The following is a 20,100-nucleotide window of genomic DNA, read 5'->3' as shown; positions in this document are numbered from 1 at the left end:
TCCTGACGGCCAGTAATTCCAGACGACCAAACTTGTGAGCATCAGTGTCCTCGCTGGTAAAACCAGGATAACGGCAACCACCCTGACTATCTCCTCACACAATCACAAAGCTGGTTAATAAGGATGAAGACGGCATTCGAGCCCTTACTAAAAGCCAGGCAGCTCTGACTGCTTTATGGCATTAATCCTCATGACAGCTCCCCGGGGCTGCTAATGGTAAAGCCGCAATGATATAAGAGCAGAGCTGTGAGTATTAAGACGTAAACAGCCTTAATTAAAGAAAAAAAAAAAAAAAAGCATGTTCACACTGGTGTGCTGAAGTCATCGCATGAATCATCCTAACTAATTCAGCGGCAATGACACTGAGTAATTTGTTTAACGTGCTCAAAGTGGCAGAATGCAAAGCATTAATTCTTAGACGAGATGTCTGTCAGGAACCTAAGAATAATGAGGACCAATTTATTTAGAAACTGAAATGTGGAATAAGCTGCTATATAATTTGGTGGAGGAGGAATATGTTATGAGCCAAGAGACAAGTTTCGGCTCCTATAAACTTTCCAACTTAAAAAAAAGTATTAGGTCATATTTATCTTTAAATACTACAGAACAGAGCCTTTCAGTTACAATCCCCTCAACACTGAGCTTGGTGCCAATTCTGGAGCAGGCCTGCCTCCCTCTGAACCTCACGCCGTGCAGTACAAAGCAGCTCTGGTCACAGCCCTCGCAGCCCACCAGGGCCTGGTGTATTTCCTCGTCTAGGAAACCGAGCAGAAACATCAAGCAGAAAGAACTTCGGATCTCGGAGGCAGCCTAGAACGCGATCTTTTCAGACATGTTATCAGGGGTTGAGTAAGTGAAGTTGCTCAGTCGTGTCCGACTCTTTGCGACCCCATGGACTGCAGCCTACCAGGCTCCTCTGTCCATGGGATTTTCCGGGCAACAGTACTGCAGTGGGTTGCCATTTCCTTCTCTAGGGGATCTTCCCGACCCAGGGATCGAACCTGGGTCTCCCGCATTGTAGATGGACGCTTTACCGTCTGAGCCACCAGGGAAGTCCATCAGGGGTTAAACATGTTCAATAACTGTTACCGTCTGTTTCTCTTTGATAGAAACACAGAATTCTAAAAATGAGCAAGAAAAATTCCAGAGAAACCAGCCCAATAAAGAGATAAGAATTTTCATACTGTAAATAACCAAGTGTGCCTGGCACCATGAGCACGGCATGAATATTGGTGAACAAATGAAGATACAGGGACACTAACAGAAATCACACCCTTTTCTAAAATGCGGGGAAGCTTCTCATGAAAGCAAGTGGGGGTTCTCACCCCACGACTTAGTGAACGCCTAATATTATGGAATTCATCTTAAAAAAACACTTCTATGGGTTCACTTCTGGGGCAATCCACTTCCAAAGTTTTAACCCCTGTTGTGTGGGTGTATATGTGTTTTTTTTGTATTTTGGTTATTCTGTGCGGCTTGTGGGAGCTTAGTTCCCTGACTAGGGACTCAGCAGTGAAAGCATGGAGTTTAACCACTGGACGGCTAGGGCATTCCCCTGGGTTTGTTTGTTTGTTTGTTTGTTTTTTTGAAGCATTTCCATTTCTTTGAACTCAGTTTACTGCTTACAAATTTCCACAACGTTTAATACACGAATATGCATGATCCCCAAGAAGTGGGTAGAGAAGGCAGTATTTCAAAGTCTTGTGGGAAAAGAGAAATTCTGCACACTAGAGCCCCTCTGGGGTGGCATTCTCCAGGAGGGCCCGGTGAGATGCTGAGCCGCCCTTGCAAACACGCCGGTCACCCTGTGGGCCAGGCCCACAGCCCCTGCCGCTGCAGAACGCCTCCCTAACCCCGGCCACCCCAGGCAGCATGCAGACCCCCGAGCTGGCCTTCCCCGCCCGGGGTGGAGCCTGGCTGAGAGTCCCTGACTTAGGGGGTCCCTGCACCCACCGGCTGCTCGGCAAGGGGACCAGGGCCACAGGCTTCTCCCCACTTAAGGGACAGCCGTCGGCGAAGCCCAGCAGGACGGCTCCGTCCAACACGGGAACAGGGGCAATGGTTCCGAGCCCTGTCTGTCCCGGGAGCCTTCCTTCAAGGCGGAGCCCAGTGGAAAACCAGGAGCCCGTGTGGAAAGTCGAGCAGCGAGGAGGGTCCCGGTTCGGAGCGCGGGGCTCACGGCCCAGACGCCCCTGGTCTCCCGCGGCTCCCCACGTGGAGCCCCCGCGTCCCGGGACCATCCACCGGGCTGAACGAAATGTTCGTTCGGATTCCCCCATAGGGTGCTACGGAAAAGCCCAAGTGAACTTTCCGGCCAAGCCAACACATGCAGTGTTTAGAACACAGGTTAAACATCCTCAGGATCCTAAGACCCTGAGGAACCGGGCAGCCAGGGAAGGCGGGCGCAGGCCAGCTCCGGGAGGGCGTGGGGAGAGGCGGCCAGGGGCCCCGGCCACCCCGCGGTTCCCTCGCGGTTCCCTCGGGCCTTTTGGTTCTTCTTCCAAGCTGCACGTGCTCTGATAGCAACCAGAACAGGGTCAGCCCCTTTCGGCGGCTACAGGAGTCTCGGCTCCGGTTCCAAGAGGCCTGCACCCACCCCAGGCCAGGAGGCCGGCGCAGGCCCTCCCAAGCTTCCTCACCGTCTCTGCGCCCCACGCACCGGCATGCCCGTCCCACAGTCTGGACATCCTGGACTCTACCCTGAAGACAGACACCCCTCAGCTTAAAACACCCCCTCCTCCTGCCCGTAATCGCTAGAAAAATTCTTCTTGCTCTTCGGCTTAAAAGAACCTCCCCTGGGAACATTTTCCCAGCCACCCCAAACCAGAAAACGAGCTTCCCTCCTGTGCTCGCCCACTAGTAAAGCACTCATCCCATTGCGTTACAGTCAGAGGGAGTGAGGGATGCTAGGGGAGAGCTGCTGATTTGTTTTGTAATTCCAGTGCCTCTTGCAAGGCAGGGCACAGAGCCTCACTGATGGGAAAAATCAGCTGATGCATCCGACACCCTGAGCCTTGAGATGCATGGTGCAGAAGAGTCTGCTGAAGAACAGAGTCCAAATCAATCCACACTGAAGCCCTGGGAAGAATAATCATCTCTGTTTTAACTGCATTCTCTATGCCACTGGCTGGAGAATTTAAATACAAAAGCCACCTTCCCAGCATTCATTTCAGACAGGTGTTCACAGGCCTTAGAATCAAGGTGATTCTGTAATACTCTATTCGCGGTCAGCGAACCAGCTGCTGAAAGTGCCACCTGACAATTTCCTCTTCTAGCTCCAGGAGACCAAACACTACAGAGTTCAGGGTGCTAATAATCCCCTACGAAATTACCGTCCATCAGATAAGCAAGGCAGAAACTCTTTTTCAAAAAAGCAGCTTGTGGAAAACTGCAGCGGGTTGCAGGACTCGGAGAACAAAAGAGCGCTGGAAACCACATCTTCTCATTTAAAAACAGCGTCATAAATCTCAGCCGAAGTAAACAGTTTAATTAAAACACACAGCCAGCAGAACGGTGCGGCCAGCAGTGCGAGCCTCAAGGTCTCTGGGCAACAGCGCTGACATCCACGTGCTCTCACCCCAAGCTACTGTCCCTTCCAGATGTCCAGGAACCGCCAGTGTCTGTCCCTGGGGACTGGAGAATTCAGAGGGAGTCACGCTTACTTACTCACCCTTGCAAGGTCCCAAGTCTAAAAGGACAAGAAAACAAGACAGGAACCAACGACAGCTAACAGACTGCATTTTCTTTTCGTGTCTGGATTTATTTTATAATTAAAAATTCAAGTGATCAAACAAATCCATGCCCTTGGTAGATTGAAACACCTCAAAAGTGCATAACCTCAAGCTGGGTAACTGGCGATGAACTGATACTTGCTGCAGCCAGGAGACACGCGTGGGCGTGCACTGGACCATTGCTTTCACTTCGGGAGGGTTCTGAAATTCCTTGACCCTCTTTTTTTTTAAGATACATATTTTTTGATGTGGACCATTTTTAAACTCTTCACTGAATTTGTTACACTAGTGAGTGCCTCTGTTTTATGACTTGGCTTTTATTGGTTTTGGTCACGAGGCATGTGGGATCATAGCAACCAGACCAGGGACAGAACCCGCACCCCCTGCATTGAGAGGTGAAGTCAACCACCGGACCGCCAGCAAAGCCCCAACCCCCACTTTCCAAAGGAACGCAGTAGGAACAGTTGTTTACGTATCCTTGCAAACAATCCGTGGCGTCCACATGTGCAGCTGTGCACGTATACTCTTACAGGAAACAGGGCCATAATAGACATTTCATGTAGTTCTGCTTCAAGACGACGCCTGAATCCTCTCAGCCTGCTGAGGACGAGGGGACAATACAGAAGGTGATAGAAGGAATAGAGAGCTGGTCAGTGTGACCGGCTTCACGCTGCTGAGCTGCACGGTTTTGAACAGTTACCATGGGGAACTGTACGTCGTGTGCAATTTACTGCAATAGAAAAAGAGTCTATACTTAAAAAAAGAAGAACCGGTTAATGTGAAGAGAGTACGAGTGATCTGGGGAGCCAGAAGGAATTGGGCTGAGACCACACAGGTGCGCGCGCACACTCACACACACACACACACACACTCTCACACACACTCACACACACGCACACATGCACGCACACTCACACACTCACGCACACACGCACACACACGCACACACGCACACTCACACATACACGCACACACACTCACGCACACACACACTCACACACACGCACACTCACACACTCACACTCAACTCACGCACACACACGCACACACATGCACACATACTCACACACTCACGCACACACACGCACACATGCACACACACATACACACACTCACACACACACTCACACACACGCACACTCACACACACTCACACACACGCACACTCACACACTCACACTCACACACTCACGCACACACACGCACACACACGCACTCACACACGCACACACTCACATGCACACGCATGCACACTCTCACACACACGCACACACACACACAATGCAGAAAGCTGCAGCGGCCATCTTCTCTGGTGGTAATGTCAACTGTTCCATCAGCGAGACCCCTTTTCAGGAGTCTGTGAATCAGGAACAAAGTCTGAGTCACAGGTCTACACAGAGCCACGTCAAGTCAGTCCAAAGCAAGGTCCCACGCACGCTGTGTGTCTTGCCACCTCGGAGAACTGAGACGGTGAACACACCCGGGGACGAAGCGTGCCTGATCCCGAGTCCCGCGTATCCGGGGTGGCTCTTGGAATCGTGATGAAGGAGTGTCAGCGGAGATGGCAACACTAGCGCGTCCATCCCTTGTGAGTCAGGCAGGCGTCGTCACCCTCAGGAGACAGGTCAGGAAGCTCGCAAGGCGCAGCGACGTGCTCACGGTGAAAGTCGCGACCGACTCTGCGACCTCAGGGACTATGCAGTCCACGGAATTCCCCGGGCCAGAATACTGGGGTGGGCAGCCTTTCCCTCCTCCAGGAGATCGTCCCGACTCAAGAATCGAAGCGGAGTCTCCTGCACTGCAGGCAGATTCTTTACCAACTGAGCTATCAGGGAAGTCCTAATGTGCTCAAGCCAGACTTTTAAAAAAGAGCAGGAGGACTTCCCTAGTGATTCAATAGTTAAGAATCTGCCTGTCAACGCAGGGGACACGGGTTCAATCCCTGGTCTAGGAAGCTCCCACACACGCAGGGTAACCGAGCCTGTGCTCCTGGAGCCCGGGCTCGGCGATGAGGATCTGTGCAGTGAGCGGGCGGCCCCGCTCAGCGCAGCTGGAGGACACCTGGGCTCTGCAAGGAGACCAAGCACGGCCGATAAATAAATAAAATGCTAAAAAATATCAGAAAGCAAAGCAATGACGATGGTTTAAAAGTAGAGAGTGGGATTCGGATTTGAACCCAGATCTAATTTCTACGTTTAGAGAGCATTCCATGCCATCAAACTTTAAACAGAAGCACCTGTCTTCTGCCCATTTTATGCTCATACAGGCTAAGAAAGAGACAACATTGCAGTCATGCTGAAACGCCATGGGAAGGCAAAAATGCACGCGATCCACACAGCACACAGACACCAGCCTATAAATACAGACGGGGTCACAGACGGGCTACAGAAGCAGCCATCACGTTGCCTTCACGACTGCCTCGAGCCAGTGTTGTGTGATTAACGTGGCATGCCCCAAGGGCCGGAAGCGGACACCTCGACGTATGCTACCCAAGGGGTCAGCATCAGCGCCTTCAGGACACACAGCAAAAACCTGCTGTTGTTTCCAGCTGTGCCAAGCACACGGCTCGCGGGAGCCTAGTTCCCAGCCCAGGGACCAAACCCATGTCGCCGGCCCGCTGCAGTGGAAGCCCAGAGTCTTAACCCGTGGACTGTCAGGGAATCCCCTGACACACACTTCGCTTTCTTCACTCTTTACTGAAGTGTAGCCGAATCACAGTGTGCTGTCAGTTACAGCAAAATGGCCCAGTTGTACGTAGAACGGATAAACGACAAGGCCCCATTAGCAAACACTCTTAACGATGTGTGCGAAACCACTCACGCGGCCCTCTGAACCCTCATCTCATCCTTGAGATAACCTGTGAACACAAGGTCAGGGCAGGAAGCCCCTGTCAGCCTCCCTTATCTCCTTAGAGCTGAGATTTCTCACTGAATTCTTCCTCCGCGTGAGCATTTTCCTGGGAGGTCTCCAATTCCGAGGAATAAGAAGCGATATCAGCCTCTCAAGTTCTGATCTCTTCCTCTGATGAGTCCCAAGAAAGGTACTCTTCCGGTTTCCAAGAAGCTCCAAGACTTTTCCCAAACATGTCATTATTTGCTTATACGCCGTACCCAGCAGAATCAGGCCTCTAAGTGCCATTTTACAGGTGAAGAGACAAGCCCAGAACGGTCCGTGGAACGTGCCGAGGACACAGAGGGACTCCCAGGACCGGCGCTGGGCCCTGAGTCCGCTGGTCCTGCTTGGGGGCAGCTCTGACCCCAGCCGCCTGGCCCCGTGGCGCCCCTCTGTCACGGGAAGGCACCGCATCCCGGCACCTTCCTCCCGAAACACAGAGCTCTGCTTGTTACCCAGAACAGCAGTTTGCAAACTGGGGCAAACATCACGTCCCGTCCTTCATCCCTGTTCCCCAAGGCTTGGCACAGGCCCAGTAAACGGTGCGGTTCAGGCGGCAGCGAGCGGGACGCCCCTGGTGGGCCCAAGGTTACGGCTCCACCTCTCCATGCAGGGAGCGTGGGTTCGGTCCCTGCTCGGAGAACTAAGGTCCTGCGTGCTGCATAGTAGGGCCAGGGAAGAGAAGAGAGAGAGAGAGTGCTGCGTGGTAGGGCCAGGGAAGAGAAGACAGAGAGAGAGTGCTGCGTGGTAGGGCCAGGGAAGAGAAGACAGAGAGAGAGTGCTGCGTGGTAGGGCCAGGGAAGAGAAAAGAGAGAGAAAGGAAATACACCTTTCAGGCAGGAAGAGGACTCAGTTGCGTTAGTTCCCAAATTCCACTCCTGCCTTCCCGACGCACTGCTCATCGTCCCTCACAGCGGAGCTGTGGAAACAGACCAACTCGGGCTCAAGTCCAAGTCACAGCCATTACCTGCTGCATAACGAAGGGCAAAGCATCCACCTTCTCAGCGCCTCAACTTTCTCATCCATAAAATGGGAACAGATGTACGTCTCATACTGTGAGGATGAAATGAGAGATTATATGTTAAGCACCGAGCACACACTAAGTGAAGTGAAGCCGCTCAGTCGTGTCCGACTCTTCGCGACCCCATGGACTGCAGCCCACCAGGCTCCTCCATCCATGGGGTTTTGCAGGCAAGAGGACTGGAGTGGGGTGCCATTGCCTTCTCCGGAGCACACACTAAGGTCTCAATAAATGCCAACTCTTACTACTGTTATTATCATGTAATACATCTTGTCAGATTGTGCCAGAAGCCCCATCAAAACACCACTGAATATGCAGTTCAGCTGGTTTTTAGAACAAATGCAATCCTCAGTTGACGACCACTGTTTTCTAGTATGGATGCAGGACTTTGAACTTGCTTCCCGTCTCTGGGACTGAATCTCGGGATGATCGGGCTGGGTTAGCAACTGCTAGAGACGAGGCTGCTCTTTGTTAAGCACCTTCTTCTTCGGTAAAAGTTTAGTCGCTCAGTCGTGTCCGACTCTTTGTGACCCCGTGGACTGTAGCCCGCCAGGCTCCTCTGTCCATGGGATTCTCCAGGCAAGAACACTGAAGTGGGTTAGCCACTTCTCCAGGGGATCTTCCCGACCCAGAGATTGAACCCAGGTGTCCCACACTGCAGGCGGATTCTTTACTGTCTGAGCCCCCAGGGAAGAGGAGAGAGAACCAAAGGTGAGACAGTGCTCAGTCACTCCCTGAACGCACGGCACAGCCTCGCTTTCTGTGGGGTTTATGAGAATCCATGCCGCCTCTTCTAAGGTCTCAACCAAGCTGGTAACTAAAATCACTGATTTTAACTGGCAAGAAACTTCCAGCCGTCTAGTTCAAGCCGTCCCCAGCATCGCTGTTTCAGACGGGAAAACAGACAGAGAGACGAGGTGACCTGCCTGTGTCTTCCCTGCTGCAAGTTCAGCCTTGGAGCCCTGCCTCTGACCACTGCTGACCTCCACAGCAGGGCAGCCACGGACAGGCTGCCGCTAATCCAGCGCACTGTCAAGGAGTGCTTTTTCTCTTTTAAACCTAATTTCCTACTCACTTTTTAAACTGAGTTTATGTATTCACTTCTGGCTGTGCTGGGTCCTCACTGTTGTTCGGGTTTCCTCCAGTTGGGGCAAGCAGGGCTGCTCTCCAGCTGTGGGTGCAGGCTTCTCACTTGCCGGCTTCGCTGGTTGTGGAGCCCGCTCTAGGGCTTGGGGGCTCGGGGGTCAGGGCGTGTGGGCTCAGGGGCTTGGGGGCTCGGGGCTCAGGGCATGTGGGCTCAGGGGCTCAGGGGCTCGGGGGTCAGGGCGTGTGGGCTCAGGGGCTTGGGGGTCAGGGCGTGTGGGCTCAGGGGCTTGGGGACTCGGGGGTCATGGTGTGTGGGCTAGGGGGTTTGGGAGTCGGGGTGCATGGGCACGGGGGCTCTGGGCTCAGGGGTTGGGGTACGTGGACTTGGGGGCTCGGAGGTCAGGGCGGGTGGGCTCGGGCGCTCTGGGCTCAGGGGTTGGGGCATGTGGGCTCGGGGGCTCAGGGGCTCGGGGGCTCAGGGGTTGGGGTGCGTGGGCTCGGGGCACATGGGCTCGGCGGCTCAGGAGATGGGGCGCGTGGGCTCAGGGGTTGAGGCTTGGGGGCTGGAGATACATGGGCTCGGGGGCTCAGGGGTCGAGGGTTGGGGCACCTGGGCTCGGGGTTCGGGGAGTGTGGGCTTGGGGGCTCTGGGCTCAGGGGTTGGGGCATGTGGGCTCGGGGCACGTGGGCTCAGGGGCTTGGGGCACATGGGCTCGGTGGCTCAGGAGATGGGGTGCGTGGGCTTGGGGGTCGGGGCACGTGGGCTCAGGGGCTTGGGGCTCAGATGCATGGGCTCGGGGGTTTGAGAGTCAGGGCGTGTGGGCTCAAGGGCTCGCGGGCTCAGGGGTCAGGGCACGTGGGCTCAAGGGTTCGGGGGTTGGGGCTCGGGGGTCAGGGCGTGTGGGCTCAGGGGCTCGGGGGCTCAGGGGTCAGAGTGTGTGGGCTAGGGGGTTTGGGAGTCGGGGTGCGTGGGCGCGGGGGTCAGGGCACGTGGGCACATGGGCTCGGGGGTTTGGGAGTCGGGGTGCGTGGGCTCGGGGGTCAGGGCACGTGGGCACATGGGCTCGGGGGTTTGGGAGTCAGGGCGCGTGGGCTTAGGGGCTCGCGGGCCCAGGGGTCGGGGCACGTGGACTCGGGGGCTCCGGGCTCCGGGGTCGGGGTGTGAGGGCTCAGGGGCGCCTGGGGTCTAGCACGCAGGCTCAGGGGTCAGGGTGCGTGGGCTGCCTTGCTCTCAGGCACGCGGGATCCTCCCAGACCAAGGATTGAATGCCTGCTTCCTGCGTGGACAGGCAGACTCTCCACTGGGCCAGCAGGGAGCCCAAGGAGCACCCTGTCATCGATGAGAGCGCTGGCCTGGACCCCATCTGCAAGAGCCTGTAGGTCATCTCTGCCAACACCCAGGACACTGCATCCCCACAGAATATTCAGTGTTGGAAACCGAAAACGTCTTCTCTGAGGGAAAGCAACGAGCATAAAAATTAAGTTCAAAAGACCGTGAGATGTTAACTAAGTTCAGTTCAGTTCAGTTCAGTCGCTCAGTCGTGTCCAACTCTTTGCGACCCCATGAATCGCGGCACGCCAGGCCTTCCTGTCCGTCACCATCTCCCGGAGTTCACTCAGACTCACCTCCATCGAGTCTGTGATGCCATCCAGCCATCTCATCCTCTGTCGTCCCCTTCTCCTCCTGCCCCCAATCCCTCCCAGCATCAGAGTCTTTTCCAATGAGTCAACTCTTCACATGAGGTGGCCAAAGTACTGGAGCTTCAGCTTTAGCATCAGTCCTTCCAAAGAAATCCCAGGGCTGATCTCCTTCAGAATGGTCTGGTTGGATCTCCTTGCAGTCCAAGGGACTCTCAAGAGTCTTCTCCAACACCACAGTTCAAAAGCATCAATTCTTCGGCACTCAGCCTTCTTCACAGTCCAACTCTCACATCCATACATGACCACTGGAAAAAACATAGCCTTGACTAGAGGGACCTTAGTTGGCAAAATAATGTCTCTGCTTTTGAATATGCTATCTAGGTTGGTCATAATTTTCCTTCCAAGGAGTAAGCGTCTTTTAATTTCATGGCTGCAATCACCATCTGCAGTGATTTTGGAGCCCCAAAAAATAAAGTCTGACACAGTTTCCACTGTTTCCCCATCTATTTCCCATGAAGTGATGGGACCAGATGCCATGATCTTCGTTTTCTGAATGTTGAGCTTTAAGCCAACTTTTTCACTCTCCTCTTTCACTTTCATCAAGAGGCTTTTTACTTCCTCTTCACTTTCTGCCATAAGGGTGGTGTCATCTGCATATCTGAGTTTATTGATATTTCTCCCGGCAATCTTGATTCCAGCTTGTGTTTCTTCCAGTCCAGCATTTCTCATGATGTACTCTGCATATAAGTTAAATAAGCAGGGTGACAAGATACAGCCTTAATGTACTCCTTTTCCTATTTGGAACCAGTCTGTTGTTCCATGTCCACTTCTAACTGTTGCTTCCTGACCTGCATACAGATTTCTCAAGAGACAAGTCAGGTGGTCTGGTATTTCATCTCTTGAAGAATTTTCCACAGTTTATTGTGATCTACACAGTCAAAGGCTTTGGCATAGCCAATAAAGCAGAAACAGATGTTTTTCTGGAACTCGTTTGCTTTTTCCATGATCCAGCGGATGTTGGCAATTTGATCTCTGGTTCCTCTGCCTTTTCTAAAACCATCTTGAACATCAGGGAGTTCACAGTTCATGTATTGCTGAAGCCCGGCTTGCAGAATTTTGAGCATTACTTTACTGGCATTTGAGATGAGTGCAATTGTGCGGTAGTTTGAGCATTGCCTTTCTTTGGAATAGGAATGAAAACTTACCTTTTCCAGTCCTGTGGCCACAGCTGAGTTTTCCAAATTTGCTGGCATATTGAGTGCAGCACTTTCACAGCATCATCTTTCAGGATTTGAAATAGCTCCACTGGAATTCCATCACCTCCACTAGCTTTGTTCATAGTGATGCTTTCTAAGGCCCACTTGACTTCACTTTCCAAGATGTCTGGCTCTAGATTAGTGATCACATCATCATGATTATCTGGGTCGTGAAGATCTTTTTCGTACAGTTCTTCCATGTATTCTTGCCACCTCTTCTGAATATCTTCTGCTTCTGTTAGGTCCATATCATTTCTGTCCTTTATCGAGCCCATCTTTGCATGAAATGTTCCCTGGGTATCTCTAATTTTCTTGAGGAGATCTCTAGTCTTTCCCATTCTGTTCTTTTCCTCTATTTCTTTGCTATCTCTCCTTGCTATTCTCTGGAACTCTGCATTCAGATGCTTATATCTTTCCTTTTCTCCTTTGCTTTTTGCCTCTCTTCTTTTCACAGCTATTTGTAAGGCCTCCCCAGACAGCCATTTTGCTTTTTTGCATTTCTTTTCCATGGGGATGGTCTGGATCCCTGTCTCCTGTACAATGTCATGAACCTCATTCCACAGTTCACCAGGCACTCTATCTATCAGATCTAGGCCCTTAAATCTATTTCTCACTTCCACTGTATAATCATAAGGGATTTGATTTAAGTTATACCTGAATGGTCTAGCGGTTTTCCCTACTTTCTTCAATTTGAGTCTGAATTTGGTAATAAGGAATTCATGATCTGAGCCACAGTCAGCTCTTGGTCTTGTTTTTGTTGACTGTATAGAGCTTCTCCATCTTTGGCTGCAAAGAATATAATCAGTCTGATTTCGGTGTTGACCATCTGGTGATGTCCATGTGTAGAGTCTTCTCTTGTGTCGTTGGAAGAGGGTGTTTGCTATGACCAGTGCATTTTCTTGGCAAAACTCTATTAGTCTTTGCCCTGCTTCATTCCGCATTCCAAGGCCAAATTTGCCTCTTACTCAAGGTGTTTCTTGACTTCCTACTTTTGCATTCCAGTCCCCTATAATGAAAGGGATATCTTTTTTGGGTGTTAGTTCTAAAAGGTCTTGTAGGTCTTCATAAAACCATTCAACTTCAGCTTCTTCAGCGTTCCTGGATGGGGCATAGACTTGGATAACTGTGATATTGAATGATTTGCCTTGGAGACGAACAGAGATCATTCTGCCGTTTTTGAGATTGCATCCAAGTACTGCATTTCAGACTCTTTTGTTGACCACGATGGCTACTCCATTTCTTCTGAGGGATTCCTGCCCGCAGTAGTAGATATAATGGTCATCTGAGTTAAATTCACCCATTCCAGTCCATTTTAGTTTGCTGATTCCTAGAATATCGATGTTCATTCTTGCCGTCTCTTGTTTGACCACTTCCAATTTGCCTTGATTCATGGACCTGACATTCCAGGTTCCCATGCAATATTGCTCTTTACAGCATCGGATCTTGCTTCTATCACCAGTCACATCCACCGCTGGGTATTGTTTTTGCTTTGGCTCCATCCCTTCATTCTTTCTGGAGTTATTTCTCCACTGATCTCCAGTAGCATATTGGGCACCTACTGACCTGGGGAGTTCCTCTTTTGGTATCCTATCATTTTGCCTTTTCTTACTGTTCATGGGGTTCTCAAGGCAAGAATACTGAAGTGGCTTGCCATTCCCTTCTCCGGGGTTTCCCAGGCGGCACAGTGGGCTAGAATCCACCTGCTACCGAAGGACACACAGAGACGCGGGTTCAGTCCCTGTGTCAGGAGGATCCCTGGAGGAGGATGTGGAAACCCGCTCCAGAATTCTCGCTGGGACAGCCCATGGATCGAGGAGCTGGCGGGCTATTGTCCACAGGGTTGCAGAGTCAGACACGACTGAGCGCACACACACACACACACACACACACACACACACACACACCCCTCTCCCCTCTGAAATATAAAAAATACAAGCCAGGTGACGTGCAGACTGAGGCAGAGATTCAAGCGAGAGCAGGTGAGCACAGAGAGGGGCAGGGACACCCTCCGTGAAGGTCACCTGGAGGCCTCGAGGGGGACATACTTTCCGCAGGCGTTTCCAGGCCCTGGGGGGCCTTCCCTGGGGAGTCAGGAAGTGATCCTGTGGGCTCGCGCCTCCTCAACACTCAACAGCGACCTCACCCGGCGGTCTCACCGCCCGAGCCGCGGGGCCCCTTCCTGTAGACACGTCCCCACCCGCTCGCCGGCGCCGCTCCTGGGTCTCCACCCAGTAAGAAGATGCGCAAGGGTGTTCTTCTTTCTAAAGACAGGTGTTGGGCTGAAAGCAGGCAACAAGCTCACTCACGTGACGTGTAACCAGCTGGGCAGCAAATGTGACAGCTGGGAGCCTGCCCCACGTCGACGGGGAGGAAGCTTGGAAAGGCAGGGGCGCGGTGCTTTTCTTTGGCCTCGCCGCACCGCTCCTGGGATCGCAGATCTCCCACCAGAGATCAGACCCAGGTCCACGGCAGAGAAAGGGCGGAGTCTAACCACAGCAGCGCCAGGAATCCCCGCAGACACGTGACTGAGGAAACGGGAGGAAAGGGCTAGTCCGGCCAGGGAAAAGGACGCTCAGAGTAGAAGCGGGGCTCAGATGCCAGCTTCTCCTTCATCCCGGGGGTGGATCCGCGGACGCCAGGTGCTGCGTTGGCACTGGGAGGTGTGAGGCCACCAGAACCCTAGTGTGTGCAGTTCCCATCCAGGCAGCGTGACCTAGACAGAGGGGGACGACAGAGGACGAGACGGCTGGATGGCATCACCAACACGATGGACATGAGTTTGAGTGGGCTCCCGGAGTTGGTGATGGACAGGGAGTCCTGGCGTGCTGCAGTCCATGGGGTCGCAATGAGTCGGACTCGACTGAGCTACTGAACCGAACACGACCCAGAGGAAAGCTCTAACCAACTTAGGACCTCTGTTTCCTAATCCAGAAAAGGAGAAAGCTGACCAGATTTATCTCTAAACTTCCTTTCGCCTCTAAACTTCTCTGGTTTTTTTTTAATGGACATTCTGAAGAGCCTCCAGGGTAAATCCCCACTGACCAGATAAAAATAGAACAGGCCGTTTGGGGCACATTTTGTACTGAAAAGATCTGCCACAAACCACAAGGCTGAAAAGCACAAAACGGCAAGTTTCATTTCCTTCGGGCTTCCAAGTGAGGATGAACGTATCAGAGCAAATCCTGTGCTAAGCAGGCTGTCCAAACCCCGTCTAGGGTTACCAGCGTCTATTTTCAGCTCCCAAGACAGACACGGAAGCGGCCCAACTGCTACAGGCTTTGTGTGGGGGTCTACAACAGGGAGCAGGTAAAACAGAGTATTACTTAGAAATACTCCAAGAGCCCTCCAAAGTGTTGTCAGGGACATCTGTGATTAGGGTGGAGGCAGCTTTCAGCTGAGGGGCTTGTGACAGACTCCTCAACCAATGTACATTTATGGAGCTCCAACTGCATACCAGGCATAGCTTAAACAACGGCTTAGCATGGACTAGTTTCCGTACCTGAAACAGATGTTGCCTCTTCAAATGAAAATGTTGAGTCCTGTGTGGACACACACACCCCAGACGTAGTCTCCATAATCCTCCCAATCCAGTTAAAACTGAATCTATCTGACAAGCTTTTCATCTATTTCCTCTGTTTCAGCAAATGCATCGCCTTCCTTTCTGCCGGTCTTAGATTTATGCTCTTCCTTTTTCAGGATCTGTTAAAGCCTAGCTCAACTCGGTCTTTTTCTGCACTGCCTTCTCGCAACCACTGGATACGGCCTGCCTCCCTTGACGCCTCTGTGGCGTTTTCTGCAACGCTCAGGTCCACCCTAAGACTGTTCTGTGTGACTTGCAGCACAAACTGAATGAGGAAAAACCATCTCCTTCCTCCACATTTTCCAGAGCGTCTAGGACCAGGCTAACGGGAAATGATGCTCAGAATATGAGCCTGGGTTTCATCTTTGCTTTTAGCCGGACAGAGAGAAATCTGACCTCGGAACAGAATGTAGATTTGAGTCTCCAGTCCCGGGTCCTTTACTGGCTGCAGACCATCCAGGTTGCCCTTCCTGGGCAGTACTTCAGAGCGTCCCTCCCCTGCCTCTCCATGAACATGAAGGGGTACTTGGACCATCTGTGTGTGTTTGGTTCCCTGGAAAAGAAACGTGAAGCAGCTCCTCCCTCAGGAAGAGCCCACGCCATCCTTCACAGAATGTGCAAACAGCAGGGGTCTGGTTTTAGCTCCAGGTCTGTCTGTTGCCAGGATCCAGGCAGGTCTGGGCAGGAAGGGCTCAGGCCAGTGGCTACGGCCCCCTGGGTGTCCACGGATGGAGGAGCCAGACCACCAGACAGGAGAGAAGGCCACGGCATCTGCAGCCCCAAGGAGCCAAACCTGAAGGCCCCGTGTTCACTCAAGTCTTGAGATGCCAAGGGCCAAGGCAGCTCTATCGTGGGGAAAAAGTGCCAAAGCACAGACATGAAGAAGGGAAAACAGCCATAAACAACACAGCCTTCCTTTTGAGACATTTATATTATATATAGAGAGAGAATACTGACAATTCCATGTGCAGTGACATAAAAAGACACACACACACACACACACACACGGGCTTCCCTGGTAGCTCAGCTGGTAAAGAATCCACCTGCAATGCAGGAGACCCCAGTTCGATTCCTGGGTTGGGAAGATCCCCTGGAGAAGGGATAGGCTACCCAGTCCAGTATTCTTGGGCTTCCCTTGTGGCTCAGCTGGTAAAGAATCCGCCCACAATGCGGGAGACCTGGGCTCCATCCCTGGGTGGGGAAGATCCCCTGGAGAAGGGAAAGGCTACCCACTCCAGTCTTCTAGCCGGGAGAACTCCAGGGACTGTATAGTCCATGGGGTCACAAAGAGTCACACACACAATCAGGAGACAATCAACGGTCACAGGAAAGCTGCTGAGAAACATTCAGTGGGAGGGAGCTAACTGTTCCTTGGGCTTCCCGAGTGGCTCAGTGGTAGAGAACCCGCCTGCCAATGCAGGAGACGCAGGACTCGGCCCCTGGGTCAGGGAGCTCCCCGGAGGAGGAAGTGGATTTCCACGCCAGCGTTCTCGCCTGGGACTGCCTTTCCTGACACAGTGACCCTTGTAGGTACTCGACACAGTTCAGGCTCCTTGTGCCCACCCTGGTTGCTGAACACACTTGGTGTGGGTTGCCTCTGCTGCATACAACCTCATGTACCTAGACCCACACTTACTGGGGTTTCAGCTCACTCAGGCTGTTCGAGGGTCAGAGAGGAGAGCGCGGAAGTGCAGCAAACCGTCCCCCACGGCCAAGAAGGGACGACGCTGCCCGTGAGACAGGCTCTTGGTGCCGACTCGCGCATACGCAGTTCTCCACGTGTCTGAGTCCCAACGTGGTTCCCCATAATAATGAAGCCATATGCTGAGCACATCACGGCTTACCAGTGATTTCCATACTCTTCATCTTATTTGATTTTGCAAACAGCCATGGGAGGTAGCTGGGGAGAGGTGATGAATCCCTATCTATAGACGAGAAGAGAGTTTACTCTGGCGGCTGGAAATGGGGCCACCAATCATTTCCAAGTGGCAAAGCTATATGTCATATCTAGACCTTACGATATTTCACGCACCAAGACACCACACTAGCAGCGTTCATCGAACCTCATGCGTTAGTAAGAATAGTCCTGCATGACTGTGGCTGGTTATATCAGTGGCTGTATCCGTGGTGTTATTGCATGCTTACGTTTTTATTTTCTTTTTTTAAATGATAAATTCAGGAGTAATTTATTAGAAATGCCAATAAATACATAAGTCATGAACTAAAAACTGAGAAAACAAAGCTAGACACATTACGAGAGATAAAACGTGAAAACAGGACGCCTCACACAACATTATAATAAGTGAGAAAAGCTGGTCTAAACATCCAGACTTCTAGGAATAAGGAAGAAGAGGAAGTTATAACAATTCTCTACTTTGGTCCTTTAATTTCTTATATATATATTTTTTAATCAAACTTTATTGGCATTCAAATTAGTTCTTTTTTACAACTATTTTATACTGGAGTATAGCGGATTAACGACGCTGAGAGAGTTTCAGGCGGACAGCACAGGGCCTCAGGCACACACATCCACACAGCCCTTCTCCCACAGACCCCTCTCCCGTCCCGGCTGCCACGCAGCACTGAGCAGAGCTCCCTGTGCCGGGCAGCAGGTCCTTGTTGGTTCTCCACCCTAAGCACAGCAGGGTCGATCCCTCTCCCCACCCTCCCCCACACATAGTCATGGTTTTCAGGGGTCCTCCATTATTCTGTAAGTTCCCCCAATACTCCATCTTCTCTCCAACTCCTTGTTTTGCTATGGTCGATGAGCAGGTATTTAAAATCTGCTGATGATTATATAAAGAATCTGAAAACTGACCAAACTCTATTTAGAGCCCCACATGCTAACATGGTTCCAAACACCTGTGGCTACTTACGAGCTACAGCACTCATTACACGGAGACAGTACCTTCTAAAGATAGCCAGACGCCGAAAGATCTAGCCAGCTCTCAGGCACATCCTCCTGACACCTGTCACCTGAACTGCAGCGGCAGTTCCACAGCTAAAAAGCCACACCATTAATCAGGCAACCAGAGGCAAGGAAGCGAAGCTAAAGTGGACTCTCAACACCATTAAGATCCCGGTGTTTGAAAGGCCATTCCCAGGTTAAGCTCACTCTGCTACTGCGCCTGTGCCTAGCGTCTTTCCAGCCCAGCGTTTGTTTACTGTGTGCGTGAGGCCAACACAACAAACTCTCGTTCTAGGCGCCAGCATGCAAATGATACCTGTGCTCTGGGAATTAGTGGGCTTTATGTTTATTTATTTATTGGGGCCAAGGGGAATGTGGGATCTTAGTTCCCCGACTCAGGGATCACACCCGAGCCTCCCTGCGTTGGAAGCACAGGGTCTTAACCGCTGGACCAGCAGGGAGGTCCCAACTGTTGGCATGTGTTTAAGCCTAGAGTCTGTTCCGAGGGGACTCATTTACATCACACTGTCTGTCCTGTGTGTGTCTGAGACGTTACATTATTTGGTTTGGTCCTTGAGAAAACTTACAGTGTCCTGCAGATCAGGCCCCGTTCATCGGACTTGTAACTTTCCCACTGATTACATAATGATGGGATAAATACGCAATTTGATTAGACTGCTCTTCGATTCAGCAGCCACTCGGGTTTCCAGGTCTGCTGCTTTAAGGGAGGAGCTGCAACAGAAAGTGGAACCAGCCCAGAATGAGAGGGCTTCAGGCTGAACGTGCATTTTGTTTTGCTTCTAATTATTCATTTATTTGGGCTGTGCTGGGTCTTCCTCGGGTTCACAGGCTTCTCTGGCTGCGGTGCGTGTGCTCAGAAGCAGCATCTGGGATCTGAATTCCCCCCCAGAAATGGACCCTGGGCCCCTGCATTGGGAGCGCACAGTCTTACCCAGGACTCACCAGGGAAATCCCTAAGTATGCATTTTAATAAAGGGATCTAATATAAACCAAACAATAGGGGTTGTGTCAGTTTAATAATAGAAAAAGAATCGTCTGGACGTAATTAATATAATAGTTGGTGAACAGAAGCTACTGAGCAAGTAAGATTAAACACCACGTCTGAGTTCAGAGCAGCTCACCACCTTACAGTCCTTCCTGGACCATCACGATTACGTCCAAAACTCTTCTCCACAGCAGATGATCTTGCTTCCTCCAGTCTTTCTCCCTCTAGTATCTTGCCTGGAGAATCCCAGGGGTGAGCCTGGTGGGCTGCCGTCTATGGGGTCGCACAGAGTCGGACACGGCTGAAGAGACTTAGCATGCAGGCATGCGCTGGAGAAGGAAATGGCACCCCACTGCAGTGTTCCTGCCTGGAGAATCCCGGGGCGGGGAGCCTGGTGGGCTGCCGTCTATGGGGTCGCACAGAGTCGGCCGCGGCTGAAGCGACTCAGCAGCAGTCTCTCTCCTGTTTTTTAATTTGCTGCAATGACCACGCTACCTAGTTTCCCAAATCTTCTCTGAACATTTAATACAAAGAAAGGGTAAGCCCCTACCCAAACCAAACTCAACCAGTGAGACTTTCCACAGGGAATCATGTTGTACTCTTTTGCAGCTCTATGGACTGAAGCCCACGAGGCTCCTCTGTCCATGAGCTTTTCCAGGCAACAACACTAGAACGGAAGATCCCTTTTCCCAGGGATCTTCCCGGGCCAGGGATCGAACCCGTGTCTCTTGCATTGGCAGACAGGTTCCTTGCCCCTGAGCCACCTGGGAAGAAGCGCTGATGACTCGTGGGCCAAAGGCTAAAGTCCAGCCTCACGTCGGATGGACAACTACTGCCGCAGCTTGTGCCGGCAGCGTGGCGATCAGACCTGAGAGTGAGCTCCACTCGTGCGACGCGCCCCTGCGCCCGAGTGTCACAGCAGGTCACGGAACTTCCATCTATGTGCTGCTCATTCTGCCGTGTGTCGAGAACATGAGTC

General features: G+C 51.9%; 1 protein-coding gene across 5 annotated transcripts in view; it reads right to left on the bottom strand.

Annotated features, from left to right (window-relative positions):
* The window catches only part of DEPTOR (DEP domain containing MTOR interacting protein), a 172,740-nt gene that overhangs the window by 122,985 nt on the left and 29,655 nt on the right, over positions 1-20,100 (bottom strand). Inside the window, exon 1 of one of the 5 annotated variants that reach the window (XM_069600757.1) lies at positions 7,591-7,678. The exons of the other annotated variants lie outside the window; for them this stretch is intronic. Coding sequence (XP_069456858.1) covers positions 7,591-7,649 — 59 coding nt within the window. The 5' untranslated portion in view covers positions 7,650-7,678. Of the gene's footprint in view, positions 1-7,590; positions 7,679-20,100 lie in introns of those variants that run through there. 5 annotated transcript variants of the gene reach the window in all.

The sequence above is a fragment of the Ovis canadensis genome, chromosome 9, assembly GCF_042477335.2.
Source record: "Ovis canadensis isolate MfBH-ARS-UI-01 breed Bighorn chromosome 9, ARS-UI_OviCan_v2, whole genome shotgun sequence".
Lineage (NCBI taxonomy): Eukaryota > Metazoa > Chordata > Mammalia > Artiodactyla > Bovidae > Ovis > Ovis canadensis.
This window is presented reverse-complemented; position numbering and strand designations above follow the sequence as displayed.